At 38.3% G+C, this 15507-nt stretch overlaps 1 protein-coding gene across 9 annotated transcripts in view; it reads left to right on the plus strand.

Annotated features, from left to right (window-relative positions):
• The first annotated feature begins 98 nt into the window (after positions 1–98).
• The window catches only part of PPHLN1 (periphilin 1), a 72836-nt gene continuing 57427 nt past the window's right edge, over positions 99–15507 (plus strand). For 8 of the 9 annotated variants that reach the window (XR_012629185.1, XM_074870384.1, XM_074870386.1 and 5 more), the window contains exons 1-6: positions 99–345; positions 4132–4179; positions 5275–5366; positions 6439–6495; positions 10515–10694; positions 11581–11642. Coding sequence is in view for 8 of the 9 variants with exons in the window: in XM_074870384.1 (XP_074726485.1) it covers position 4179; positions 5275–5366; positions 6439–6495; positions 10515–10694; positions 11581–11642 (392 nt within the window). In the remaining variant the exon portion in view is untranslated. The remainder of the gene's footprint in view (positions 346–4131; positions 4180–5274; positions 5367–6438; positions 6496–10514; positions 10695–11580; positions 11643–15507) is intronic. The other variant, XM_074870387.1, reaches the window with a different exon arrangement.

Here is a 15507-nt window from a genome sequence, read left to right on the forward strand (position 1 = left end):
TCACGCCGGCGCTCTTCCGGTGACGCGCGCCATTTCCAACCAATTAGGCGGTGGTGATGGCGGAAGGAAGGCGGGTGCTTCCGGTAGCGTGCGGGGGGCGCCGGAAGGCGGCGCGGCACGGCGGTAGCCGGGGCAGCTGCGTGCCGTGCCGCGGGAGCCAGAGAGGCGGTGAGCGACGGGCCCGGGCCAGGGGCGCGGGTGGCGGCCGTCTGTGCCCGCGGGGGCTGGTGCGGAGTCGACCGTCCGGTCTCCCTCTTCCGCGGAGTGAGCGTGACAGTTCATCGTGTCAGAGCCGGTCGTGTGGCCTTCGGCGTCGGCCCGCGGGCTCTGGCTCGTGGCTCCCCGGTGAGGCGGCTGGCGCTGCGGGGCGCAGGACGGGGCCCGCCTTCCCTCCCGGCTGCGCTCTGCGCGACCGGGGCGCCGCGAATACGTGCTCGGGTGGTCGCCGAACCGTCTGGGAGGCCCGTCCTGGAAGATGGCACCCCCGGGGGCATTTGGGAGCGGGCGTCTCTTCCTGCACCTGTGGGGAGCCTCGCTGTCGGGCGGGATCCTGTGCTTCCCCGGGTTTATCGGAAGTTGGGGTGGATGGAAACGGCGGGACAGGAGGGGTGGGAGGGATAGCCTCCTCTGGGCAGGCCGCTGCTGTGTCAGCACCGAGGATAACTTGCAAACCTTACCTTTTAGTCCTTTTTAAAACCTATGCGCGATGGAAGATTTTGATTTTCAGTTTAATTTGTGTTTTTGTTTTGAAGGAAAAGATATTGCTACTACTTGTGTGTACTTCTGAGAGTTATTTTAAACTTTAATAGCTAGTCATGAATGTTTGGAGGCTGTATAAATCCTGTTGTAAACACTTTCAGGGAGGTATCTTGTGGGTATGATGGTGCAGCATCGGTATCCTTATGTTTCTAGAGGAATAAGTAAGATGTGTGTTACTTAGCTGATTTGCTTAGAAGTACTAGAATAAATCTTTATGCTTAGCTTAACGGTTGGGTGTCCTGATATATTTAAAGTCCTTATTAGTATTTAAATACTTTAAGTCTGCTCTTCCCGGTTCTTTGTTCTCACTCATACTCCTTCAGTAGGCCCTTTACCATGCACCGGAGTTTTCATAAGTAGTCATAATAATTCATCTGAGGTGTCTGGGACTTCAAGGGATCAAAGACTTTGTCAGAAATACACAAAAAGATATGGAAACCCACAGAGTCTGTGCAAGCAATGAGTAGAGTTTGCTACAGTGATTTGCCCTGGGTGAAATATTCAGAGTTGGTTGGTACTTTCAAGTGTAAATGTTGAAAACGTTGCAGTTTTGACCTGACAACAGTATGGTGAGCTGACATATTTTGTTGTCAAAGTGTTAGTGCTGCAAGACAGAAAGCCACAGTGGAGGTGGTGATCCATGCAGTTGTTTCTGTTGACATTGCTAGCGTAGCAGCCCCATCACAGCCTGGTAGAATATTCTTTTTGTAGCATTGGCACTGATGAAGGACAGGATGTTGGCAACTGCAGGTGTTCAGACAAAGATAAGCACTTATACATCAGTCACTGTACTAGTATAACCCCCAACACATTGCCTCCATTTCTCTTGCTCCCAGTGATATATTAGAATGATGTGGTAAGAAAACTGAACCAGTGGGATTGTAAATCCTTATCAAAATGCTGCTGCTGTTAATAATTTTATTCAGCTTACACATTTCTGGCTTTTTTCCCCTTTTGAGATGGGAGTTAGTTTGACTTTTGTGGGAAGGGCTTTTTAAATATTTTTTTCTTTCCATTATTTTAAGTCAAAATTATTGTGAATGAGTCAGGAAAGATTGAAAGAAAGGCTTTTCCTTCACATTATTTGGTATCTAGGTTGAATATGCCTAGACTTGTTGCAGTCGTGCTTCTAATTGCTTTTGAAAATCTTGTAGCCTAATACTTGTTATTAGGAAGAGATGGATTCTCTTTGTATCCTCGTTTTTCTTCAGTACCTCCCTCACAGTATTCTGTGTACTGTCGTGGTGGATTTTTTCCTCTGCTCTTACACTTCTGCTTTTTCATTTTACCGATAAGAGGACTATGCATATTCAGTATCTCCTGCCTGTCCCAAGTATGGGGGGAGGAGGAGAAAGTTATTTTTTTTTCCCCCCTCAAACTCAGTTTTATCTGTCTTGCCTTCTGCTGTTTAGATTGGAGATACTGGGATGTCTTTGAAGCACTGTCAAATACAGATTCTAACTGATGGAAGAAAAAGCAGTGGTTTTGATCTTTGTGTTCTCAAAGCAACAATTGTTGCAAAATTGGCCGTGGTATTTCTAATAAGTTGCAATTCTCCAAGCATCTCTCCTAGGTCTTATTCCTACAAAAGCATCTAAGCTTTTTTTGAGAGCTTTCCAAAGTGGAGCAGAGACAGAACTGCCCCACATTTGTCAATTTCTGCTGTTTGTCAAAGTAACAGTATAAAACCAGATATATCCCAGTAGCATCAGAGGCACTGCAGCTGCCTGCCTCTGCAGTTACAGCACAGCGTTGGTTTTATGCTTTGTTCACATATGGCAAGATGTAGCCATCTGGATTAGCAAGCTGTATGTTTTTGAAACAAAAATGTAGATTCTGCAGAAGGTTGATAGCACACGCTGGAAAATTATGAATCCTGGAGAATATTTCTAGGCGTGATGAAAATGGATGTCTCAAGTTAAGTGTAAAGAGATAAGAATTGTGTACAATATATTGCAGAAGACTGGAATGCTTTTGCAAATGTGTCAGGGTTTGTTTTAGCATATATTATTTAGAAAGTAAAAAGATAAAATAATGATTGATTGATAAAGAAAACCCAGTTGTGCAAAAAATCTGAAGTTTAAGTGGCCCATGTAATCTTCTTGATGAAGAAATCCTTTAGTATTCCACTGGTTATACTAGCACAGAGCAAGACATAGTGCTATGATAATCAGAGCAAAGCCATTCTTGGCAGTTGGCCACAGTGGAGCAGCTTGCCCTGTGTTAATAGAATGGCTTCTGCGTACACTGGAGTGTCTTTATTTGAGAAAATAAAGACCTTGCTTTATGGAAAACAGTCACCTCTGATCAAAAATAGGAAGAGGGTGTTTAAATTAATATAACAAGTGATTATATATCATGATATTAAAGAAATATCAACTATCTTTGCTGTATATGTTAATAGAAAATAGTCAGTATGGGTGACAATGGTGTTAGGCGTGAAACAAAAATAGGTGGTTTTTTTTAATCTTTGTTTTAGAACAACTTCGTACTGAGAGAACAGATGAATCTGAATACAATGTAGTAAACTTGAGGTTTGATCTCTAATCCTTGTTAATGGAGTATTCTCATATTGATCCTAAAAGTTTAGTCTCTTCTTGATTGTTATTAAAGCTGTGTTAGGTCACATCATTTAAGATTTTTTTTTTTTTTTCTATAGAAACAGATGAACCAGGACCAACCAAACTCTGTTGGTTTAGTCAGCTTTTGATTTATAATCTGTGGCTACATCAGACTAGTCCTGTGTCTTGGTTATAGAACGTTATAAAACCAACAATGTTTTAAGAAGATACTCTGGTTCATTTGTACCAACAGTAGAGTCAAAATCTCTGAACATAAAGGCTTATTACAGTTGTGAAAAGATCTACTTTATCAGGATTTACTATCTATTAACAAAGGAAAAGCATTTGTTCAATCAAACTTTTCATTAACCTCTTATCACATGCCTTATTTTTCTCTACTTAATGATATTGAAAGGCAATTAAATAAATAAGTTAAGTGAATATATTAAATATTTTTCTGAGTGTTTTTAAAAAAACAGTTACACTAGTTTCCAAAAGCTTTCACTGACAAATGGAAGAAAAACTAAGACTCGAGATAGTGAGTAAAAGATGATAAAAAGGAAATAAACTCTGGAATTCATTAGAAAAGTGTTGTATCTGTAATAATTTGTCATGGGAAATTTTTTGATATTGTGAATTCAACTGAGTAGTTTCTATTCTTTCTTAATTGAGTGTAGTGAATTTACTAATTTGGAGGGGTCATGGGGGATGGACAGTCAAAAGATTTAGATTTTAAATGTCTGGTTTACTTAATATGTATTTATGAATATATATGAATTTTTTTGCTAACCAATTTCTTTCTTTTTTGTAGGTAATTGAATGGATCTTCGGAAGTGGAATTGCTAAAACTTAAAGAAAAGTAAGTATACGAGTGTTTGTTGTTTTTCACAAAAATATATCTGACTTAGTGCTACCTTTGTTGACAGTTAATAAACCCTTTTTTCATGTTGATTCTTAACTTCTGTCATAATCAATATTTTTATATAGCCTCATAAGTCTATTTGTTAATTGTTTGTGAAAGTAGATAATATTATGTTTCTCTTGACTATGTCCTTCTGTTTCTTTTTATTATTATTCTTAATAGCTAGGACTACTGTTATGAAGGGAAACTTTGAAAAATATGATTCTAGCAATTTCTTATCTACTTTCAATGATGTATGATATATAATTTGTCACCATTGTAAACATCAGGAAGGTTTCAGCTCCTCATATTTGTGTGTCTAACATAGCATGACTAGGATCTCTTATGGTGAGGGTTTATTTCCACCTGCATTTAATTTCTAATTTTGACTTTGAAAGTCACTTATCTCTGGAAAGAGGAATTTTTGTGTTCTGCTGGCTTCCAGTTTAAAACAGGAAAAATCTGCGTGTGAAGAATGCATTTCATTCATGTATTCAAAATGCAGAGCTTTGTACTAACTGAATGATGTCTTGTGTTTTAACCTCTTTCCAGATGGTTGAGATGATGAAATAATTCAGTCAAAGTTATTATATAAAAAAGTAAAATTTTTTCAATCTAATAAATAGGAGTTGAACTCTTTTTTTAAAAAAATGTCCTCTATTTTTAGCAGAGCAGTATTAAAATTGCTATAAGGTATGTGTATATGAATTTATATGTACAGCTGGTATTTGCAGTAAGCATATATTTCATTAGAGCTGTTTATAGTATCTGTAAGTCCTGTAATTATACTGATTATACTGCACTAATTTCCAGCTGTTCAGTTGTTCTTGCACATACCATGAGTTATTTTTGCTTAAAGCTCATTAATTACTTTCTATAACTAGATAGACTTACTTTCAAAAAGGGCTAATAAAAAAAAAAGGGTATATACAGGGCTTGTGCATAATACCTTATAATGGGAGAAGTCTGGGAACCTTTATTTCTATGCTCATTATCCTTTTGTCTATTCGTAATGAGTCTGGTTTTGGCTAATTGGATTTTTATTGTCTTCAGTGGCATATCGAAGAGATGAAATGTGGTCTGAAGGGCGATACGACTATGAAAGGGTTCCAAGAGAACGTCTTCCTCAAAGGATTCATCCTGATGTAAGTGTATAGTGTGTTTCTTTGGCATTATACCATTATACTATACCTTTATACCATGACTTGTACCATAAAGCCTGGATTTATGTACATAGTTATGTTCCTAGTATACCCCAAGTTCCATTCTTTTCTCATTCATTTAAGCCAAGAATCTAGCAAATGCATCTGCACAGAGTTAATAGGATGCTTACAAAATTAAATATTTTTTTTTCAAATCTATTGGAAGTGTTTTAGAATGTTTGTATTTTGATAAATTTATTTTTTCGGTGTAATTATTTGTGTTATTAAACACGGAATTTTTAATAACTCCTGGAGAACCAAAGGCCATACTATGTTGTATTTTTCCCCAGACTTTTTTTTTTTATGTTAATACCTCTTTGAAGTGATTTGAGGTGGTAAAATGACTACTTTCAGTATTGTTCTTGTCACCGATGCAGTTTTTTATTACGATGCTTAAAGTATAGAAGGAAATGTTTATAACAAATGTTGAAAATTAAATCTTTGCTAAAGAAATTGTGTTTTGGATCCTTGTAAGGAAAATGTTATCAAGAAGTGCGTAGATGGAAATCTACTTTGTAAGGATGGAGAATTCTACTGTATCTTATGCTTGTAAAAGCAAACACAGAAGCTGTGCTTACTCTGCTGTAGAATTACTTTAGAATGCTTTTAGAAAATGTCTGTGCCAAAGAGTTGGGTAAATTTTTTTTTTCTCCTGTGTCTGAAGTCTCTAAAGAAGAAAGAAAATAGGTTGTAGCTTTGTCTTTTGAGCTATTCGACCTTAAATAGAACTTTAAGAATACTTTTTGATATTTCTTTTACATGCTGTGCAATGTACATTTGGCAAAATAAAATTTCAGGTACCTTTGCCTGTTCTCTGACTTTTCTTTCAGTTCCTTTAAATGTTGGAATAATAGCCTAGCTGATGTAGCATATTTTCTGGGTTCCCTCTTCCATATTTTCAGCTTGTCGTTTTGGAAGTGTACCAGTGTTCTAACTTAGTAACTAGTTATGTAGTCTTTTCTGAGTAGTGTATTAGTGTTTGGCTGCTTTGTGACATTTTTAACTCTCTTTACAGGTAACAACAAAATTTCTGCATTTTCAGCAAACTGGAAATCAGATAAGTTTGCACAGGGTATTTAGTCAGCTGCTTCTCCAAAATATTTATCAGCAATAGGACATGAGGAAAGTCAGAGTGTATTTTCACAGATTTTTATTTTTTTTTTAATCAGTGCTTGACTTGACTAACACATTTCTAATTTAATTTAACCGCTGCAACAGTGATATTCCTGAATTCTTTTAGTCATCTTTCAAGCTGTCCAGGGAACAATGCATGGCATGCATTATGAAAATTTACTTAAGAGCTGAAAAGATGTGCTACACTCATTTTGATGCAAGAATTAATTAGATAGTTCAATGATAGCTTTATATTATATGTGTTTGGAACTGGGGATGAAGGAACTAGCAGAATACACTCTTTATCACAATCGATACTATCCATCTGCACCAAAACTGTGGTCCTGAGGGAGCTCGCAGATGAAGTGGCTAAGCCACTATCCATCAGATGTGACAAGTCATGGCAGTCCAGTGAAGTTTCCACTTACTGGAAAAGGGGGAGCATAACCCCCTATTTTTAAAAAGGGTAAAAAAGGAAGACCCAGGGAACTAGAGACCAGTCAGTCTCACCTCTCTGCCCAGCAAGGTCATGGAGCGGATCCTCCTGGAAACTGTGCTAAGGCACTTGGAAAATAAGGAGGTGATTGGTGACAGCCCACATGGCTTCACTAAGGGCAGATTGTGCCTGATGAATTTGGTGGCCTTCAATGACAGGGTTACAGCATTGGTGGATAAGGGAAGAGCAACTGACATCATGTACCTGGACTTGTGCAAAGCATTTGACACTGTCCTCCACAACATCCTTGTCTCTAAATTGGAGAGACATGGCTCTGATGGATGGGCCACTCAGTGGATAAGGAACTGGCTGGGTGGTCACACTCAAAGAGTTGCGGTAAATGGTTCAGTGTCCCGGTGGAGACCAGTGACGAGTGGCATTCCTCAGGGGTTGGTATTGGGACTGGTGCTGTTTAACGTCTTTGCTGGTGACATGGTGTAGTGGTTTAGCCCCTGCCGGGGTCTGAGACCACGCGGCCGCTGCCCCTCCCCCACAAAGGGAGTGAAATACAAAGCCCCAAGACTGAAATAAGGAAAGGTTTAATACAACAACGCAATAGCAACACAACCAACAACAACAATAACAATAACAGTAATAGTGATAGCAATGAACAGAGCAAAATAGCTACCAAATACAGCAGTTTGAAGCACGATGTACAAAACCACGAGTGCACCGCGCTCCGCGCCAGGAAAATGTGACCTGCCAGGATGTGACGTCGGCATGGTATCTGAATAACCCGGCTAGAGCTTCCCCCCCCACTGCTGGGGAAACTTAACCCTATCCTGGTTAAACCAGGACACATGGACAGTGGATTGAGTGCACCCTCAGCATATTTCCTGATGACACCAAGCTGTGTGGTGCAGTCAACACACTGGAGGGAAGGGATGCCATCCAGAGGGACCTGGACAGGCTTGAGAGGTGGGCCCGTGCAAACCTCATGAAGTTCAACAAGGCCAAGTGCAAAGTCCTGCACATGGGTTGGGACAATCCCATGCACAAATACAGGCTGGGCGATGAGTGGATTGAGACCAGCCCTGCAGGGAAGGACTTGGGGGTATATCAGTGGATGGAAAACTGACTATGAGCCAGCAATGTGTGCTCACAGACCAGAAAGCCAACCGTGTCCTGGGCTGAATCGAGAGAAGTGTGACCAGCAAGTGGAGGGAGATGATTCTCCCCCTCTACTCTGCTCTCATGAGATCCCACCTGGAGTACTGTGTCTGGCTCTGGGATCCCCAACATAAGGACATGGACCTGCTCAAGTGAGTCAAGAGTAGGGCTGTGAAGATGACCAGGGGGCTGGAGCACCTCCCTCATGAGGACAGGCTGAGAGAGTTGGGGTTGTTCAGCCTAGAGAAGAGAAGGCTCCAGGGAGACCTTACAGTGGCCACCCAGTACTTAGGGGGCTACAGGAAAGATGGGGAGGGACTCTTTATCAGGGAGTGTAGTGATAGGATGAGGGTTAATAGTTTTAAACTGAAAGAGGGTAGATTTAGATCAGATAGAAGGAAGAAATTCTTTCATGTCAGGGTGGTGAGACACTGGAACAAGTTGCCCAGAGAGGTTGTGGATGCCCCCTCCCTGGCAGTGTTCAAGGCCAGGTTGGACGGGGCTTTGAGCAACCTGATGTAGTGGAAGGTGTCTCTGCCCATGGCAGGGGGTGGAACTAGACTAGTTCCAACCCAAACCATTCTGTGATAAAACAACACGCTCAGTAGTTAAGCAAACCAGGGTCTGGTGTCTCTCTGCCTTACTGAAAGATGGATGTGAAATTCCTTCTCAGTCAGCTCTGCCAATTCAAGGTAGTTGGGAGGCAGTTTCTGTCCTTGTAAGCCTGTGCCATTTTATCTGTGTCCACGTATAGAGGTCTGACTTAATTTTAACTAGACAAGTAAAATGGAGTTAATTTAATCAATATATGAACTTGCTTAGCATTCGCTGATAGGTTAGTATGTTGGAACTGAGACATGCAAATGATACCAAATAAAATATGTCTTCTTTGAGAGAGCAAGAGACTTGTACTAATCTAAACTGGGTGCTAATTATATATCAAGTATAGATTGTAGTAGAAGCACATGCTTTCAGATCCTGGTAAACAATATAAAATTATAAGTACTTGGCACAATTAACCATAAGTGGGTACGCCTTGAGCTTTCATGTATGTAACTGCACTTCTGAATGTCAGTACAGTTATGTGATGGGGACTTTTGGGTGAGATTAAAGCACAGAGCAGTTTTATTTTAGCTTCAGAGCATATCTTTGTAAGACACCAAACTAAAAAAAAGCCAAATGTGGAGGATGTTCAATGAGGTAAGGGTAGATCAAGCATTGTATCTGTGGTTGAATGTGTTTGTAGTCTCTATTTTCTATCAGTATGGCTGTAGGCTGGTTTTGCATTGCCCTCTAGTGAATTTGTTGGGTGATCTCTGAAATCAACTAACTTTTTTTTTTTTGCATGATAATATTTAGCAGTTTGTGAATTTAATGAGTTTTTCTACAAAAACTTTTGGTGCATTAGATTGTGACTTCTACTACTATTAATAAAACTAGTTTGAGTATCTTCCTCCACCTCTGAACTGCATGTGCTAACTTAAGTCTTTGCATTTTTAGCTTGTGTTTTTAAGGACCATAGAAAAAATACCTTGCTAAAGGAAGAAGACTTAAAATACAAGGCCTTGCATTCATGTTTTCATTTGCTTTTTATTTGCAGTTTGCTTATATAATACTTGGTTCTCGAAAATTGAATTTATATCTTTTACAACTGTTGCAATTTGTGCTTAATAAACAAAGTATTTCTTTAATTAGTAAATGGTGTATGACATCTTATTTGAAAGAAATACAATAAATTAATTTTGCATTCCAGCAAAAAGCTATCCAAAACTTGTGTTAAAAGAAAACCTGAGTGTTAAAATTCTCTATCACTTGAATCCTCAGATCACCTACTGCATTGTATTGAGAAGGCGCTTATCTATTCAGATCATGACTGTCTTCACCATAATCTCCATACTATGGAGGATGTTATTGACATTAAGAAAATTGATAGTATTTTCAAAGGGGCTCTTTATTTTACAGTCATTACGGGTATAAATTCCTTTATTGCATTCTGAAGTTAACATAAAAGTCTCTGAGAAATATATGTAGCTAATGCTTAAAAAAAAAAAAAGTAGCTGATGCTTAGAAAGTAGCTAATGCTACTGCTTTAAACTTTCAAAAGAAACTTAACCCACATTGAAAATTTTATCTCTCTGATTACTCTTGTAACACCTAAGGATTGCAACTGAATGGTGTCCAGTTAGATTTAATAAGCTACTCCACCATCAGACTGGCATGATTTTTCATGTGTTCTGTTCCCCTGTGCTATTTCAGCTTTAAGATTATTATAGTCCCATATTTAGAATAACGGGGCTTTTTTTACTTTTGTGTATTCACTACAGATTTCCAGCTGTTAAAAGCAATATGATTTTGTTTGTTTTGTGGTTTAGGATGGTTACCATAGAGTAGTAAATATTGTGCCCAAGAAACCACCACTACTCGAAAGACCTGGGGATGGGAATTACAGTCGGTATGATGATTACAGTCACACTGAGTACAGAGACTATGAAGAGGGTCGCAGTTTTGCCCATGACCGAAGAAGTGGCCCTCCACACCGAGGTGTACGTAAGGTGATTCTTCTTGCATGTTTGTGATGTTTATCTTCTTATTAATGCTTGAATACTGAACTATTAAAGTATTATTTCAAACAGAACATTGGTGCTACTGCTGTTCTCATAAACTGAAATAGAACAAGTAGAAAAAAATCTAGGTTTTGATACTTGCTCCTTTTTTGTAGTTACTGTGCTTCTAAGCCTCTTGTGATTGTACGGTAATACCTGTTTGCTGCTTCTTATGGTTCCTAGCTACCCTATTGACTTAGGAAAGGGCTCTTGTCCAGCTCTGTAGAATGCTCAGAGTCTGAACTGGGAAAACAAAACCGGCCAGAAGGTTTCTGTATGAATAGAGGGATTGCAAAATCTGTTTAACAAGTCCTTGCATGTGCAACTTGTTGAATGTTGTCTACCTATCCTTCTAATTCATACAGTTGTTCACTTAGTTAAATTCTGTCATGATGTTGAATGCATATTTTTTTCCCAGTAGCTACACTTAAGTACAAAATTTATGGTCCTTCTGAAAGGCCATTACTGCTGCCTCCTCCAACCCAGCTGTTCGAAGTTCTGTAATTTCAAGCTAGTGATGATAATTTACATTTCAGTGAGGAAAATTTTCTTTAAGTCAGGGCTCCTGCATATAGTTTGGAAATTTTTGTAGTTTTTGTATTTTGTACAGCATTTCAAAGTTGCTTTCTTTAGTATTAATAGAAGAAGAAAATAAGAGAAATGGGGTAGAGTGAATAAACTGAGAGGAATTTTGCTGTGAATGATTACTGCTTTATTTTATCTTGTTAAGTGCTTTGGTTTTGCAGCAAATAAGTACAATTTGGCAACTAACTGTACCTCACATCTGATGTGGGAGATACACGTCACACAGTTGTTTTGCATGTATGTTTTGCAGGATGAATCAGGATACAGATGGCCAAGGGATGATCATCCTATAAGTCGGCAGCCTGAATACAGGTATTTTAGAAGAATTTACAGTAGTGCCATGCATAAGATGGGACTATTTATGGCATTTTTCTTTGTTATCAAAACAGTTTGTAGAGCAGAGCAATGAAATTACAGGGATGTGGGAAAAGGACATTGTTGAAGTAAAAGACAATAGTAGAAAAGTGGTTTCTAGTTGTATTGTTTGAAATACAAATTAAATAAATGGTACAACATGAAAATCTCTATTTTAGTATTTGTTTAGTAAGGATAGGAGGCATAATGATAGCAGCTTTAGGATGTTAGCCTGAGACTGTAAGTAATTTAGTGTATCTCCCTGGTAAGACACACTTCTTACATGACTTAGCAGAATTTTTTGGTCTAATACTTGCTTCTGTGACTGCAGTACATTGGGGCTACAATACAGTGGAGAGATACCTGTGCCATTTTAAAGGTTGCTAGGCTGGATAATGGGATTATGTGAAGTTCACCGTAGCCTTGTTCTGACCTCCTTGTTTTCTCAGCTGGACTGAGGAGTTGGTATTTCCATCATACACTATATTAATTTCTGTGAGCACTTAGTCTGTACCTCAGGTTCCCATCTATGAAACGTAAGGAATGGTATGAAACAGTAGGGCTGTAACATACATATGCCTGCAATGATATTTGATATGGGATTATTTGATATGATAAATAAAGTGCACAGGATAATGTTACACTCAAAATTTATGGACAAGGATGAAACTCACCTTAAATATTCAGGCAAGAATTAATAGTTAGTATAACTGAAATACTAACAGTCTAACCTAAGAATGTCATCTCATGGCTGTACTTTTATATGCCACATCCTGTGCTTCCACTTCTCAAGGTGTCTGCTATTATTCCAGGCCTGTGTTTCTGTATACTGCATCATGGTGTTAGTCATAAATACCTCACTCTTCATAGAGTAACTCCTTGTTACTGCTGTCTATATAGAACTGTGGTTGCACGATACAAAGATCAACAAAAGTAGACAAACATTAGCTATAGACACCTGGTCAGTTAGAAAGATTGCTGTTAAACCTGCACCAAGTTAAAATAAAGCTTTCAGGAAGGTCAAGAAGAACTCAGAGCAAGCCTGACAAGCTTGCTCAAAGCCACAGTCTTGAGGCCTTGCAAACTCAATATAAAGCTGTTAGTAGCCATGGCAATACAGTGCTACGGGGCTACACAGTTGCAGTAGATATCTATTCATTGAATGTGATGATTTAGACATAGCATAACTAGGTTATTACATAACTTTACCATAAGAAAAATCCTTCCTATACCATAAGGGTCTGTGTCCACTAGACTTCTCTCAAAATTGCATTCTTGGGGCTAGAAGTGACAGTAAAGGGTTCTGGAAAGTAGTAAGTGTTTTATAGAAACTTGTGTAAAAATTCTTGCATCTTTTCTTCCAACTCCAGAAGAATCAGAGTTGTTTAAAGCTGAAAAGAAAAAAGACTCAGAAGATTGAGTTAGTGCCAGGCAGTTTATTTTACACAGAACAAGAGTGGCACCCAGTGGTCAAAAAGATTGTCTTCAATGCATCCTGATTTCTTCCATTCAAACTGTGAGGATAAAATGTAAGCTTGTTTTGTTGAAGGCTTTAAAAATGTGTGTTGTGTGGTAGGTGGTAGTCCCATATGAGTCTATATTTCAGAATATGTAACTGTTATACAACTGCAGTAACACTAGGGAAGAACTTCATAAAGATACTCAGTTCAGTTGAGGGTATGGGAATGTATTTGCAATTGAATGAAGCCCTACTGCTTTATTATATAAATATGTGTTAGCATGTCAGAAGTGTGATTATGCAGAAGAGCACAGGAATAGTAAATAACCTTGGATATAAAATCCTATGATCAGACTGCTAAATACTTGTAGCATTACATGCTTGGTAATAAACTTAATTATGATTTTTTGCATGTTGCTCACTATTGAGCTATGTAGTGAATCTCAACAGAGGAAATCAAAGTACATGGTATATGTTGTCTCCTGTTACTAATTACTTTCCATTTCAAAGACATTTGCTCGATAAGACATGAGATGAAAAAATTATTATATGCAAAAATGCTTTTCTCTTTGGATATGATGAAAGTTATTTTGGGTAAGTTCTTCTGGAGCACATATAAATTTTTTTTTTCTCTTTGAGATTGTAGAAGAAGATTGAAGATTGTTTTAACCTGAAGTACTTTTTAAAAAATTGCACGAAACATGGCTAGTACAAAGCTAGATTTCTGAAGCTAAAGGCACTCAGGAGGCTTGTGAAGTTAGTGGGTTTTCGTAGTCAGTACAGTGACTATACATTCTAAAAAGAAAAGCTCTTTTATTAACATAAATAATCAGTTTTCCTCAGTATTTTTAAAAACTCATTCAGCAGCTAAAAATGTGCTGTAAGAAGTTGTTGTCAATATTATGTTTAGCATTTCCTTTTAAGCATTAATCATTCATATCTTGCTCCTTTGATTTTTGGCAACTTAACGTTAAAAAGTTGTTTCTGATCTCTTTCTAATGTTTGTTCCCCCCATCTTTCTTCGGATTGCTGAAAAATGTTACTCGAGATTCTCCCAAAGTAAAAGCTGCTGCTTATCTGGAATATTAAAAATCATTAAATGATGCAGAATTTGGGAGGGTGAAAGTTTCCTATGTTGAAGAAACCATCTGCTAGGGTTTTTTTGGAGTGGTTTTTTTTTTGTTGTTGTTGTTTCTTTTGTGGATTTTTTTATTTTTAAGCTTCTTGCCTTTTCCTTAAAGTAGGAAGTTCATGCTTGCTTAGCAGTTGCATAGCTGTGGCTTGATCTGTGATGTTCCACTGACCAGCAGCAGTTCTCCATGAGTGACAAGAGGATTGTTGAGGTTCTGCCACTCGGCTTAGCTGTCTTTTTTTCTTGCTTGCTTTCTTCTTCTGGAGTTATGCTCCAGTTTCCAAGCAACTGTCATTTGCCAGTAGTCTGCCATTGAGCAGAGCATTACTGATCCTTCTGCTCTTTCCTGGACCACTCAGTTCTTGAGAGTTATTAGCCTTGTTTTATACTATGCTTAGTGAACAGATCTTATCCTGACCATGACTTCTTTATGGTAATACCATTTTTTATATGTAAAAAATAAAGTAAAATAAAGTAATTCAGAGGATGTGCTAGGCATAGATTTCAGAATGAGTTCCCAGCCCTTTTTCTCCTGTTCTGACCTAAGGGATTTCTGAACTCCAGGAACTGATGTCAACTGTGTAATCTTGTGGTCGTAGCTTGGTCTGAAGTGTCTCTTGGTTCCAGCCTAGTTGGAATGTATAAAGAATTGTATGTACATCAAAGCAGAATCTTTTAGTTTTTAGAACAGAGAATTTTTTGCACACATGATGATAGTTTTAATGTCTTGGTCACTGATGCTATGAGAATTGTGAAACTTGGGAATTATGAGAAGAGTAGAGATCAAATAACACATTCTTTGTACATTTATCTTTTACTGATGTTGATCACTTCTGGGGCTGTGTTACTACTTGTCTTTAGTGATATATCAAACTCATTTATTCAAAGCACTCATTTTATGCATGTCAGACTTTTTGAGAAATTGCAGAGAGCTATGCTGTTACATGTTGAAGAACTGAAATTTTACATTACTTCTGTATGGGCCCTCATAGCAATGGATTTTGCATACAAGTTCATTTTTATAAAGTCAGATGAACTTTTCAATATGAAATGCTTTAGAAGATTGTTAGCTGCTGTTCACTTCAGTCATACCAAATTTTAATCCTTTTGAGTGCACAGAGCATTACTTCATTCTTTTTTTTTTTTTTTCCAGCCAGACTGAGTTCATAAGATGTGAAATATGCAAAACTTGGCAACTTAAGATGGGTAAGACTCATCTTCAAAGAGACATT

The sequence above is a fragment of the Strix uralensis genome, chromosome 5 (genome assembly GCF_047716275.1).
Source record: "Strix uralensis isolate ZFMK-TIS-50842 chromosome 5, bStrUra1, whole genome shotgun sequence".
Classification (NCBI taxonomy): domain Eukaryota; kingdom Metazoa; phylum Chordata; class Aves; order Strigiformes; family Strigidae; genus Strix; species Strix uralensis.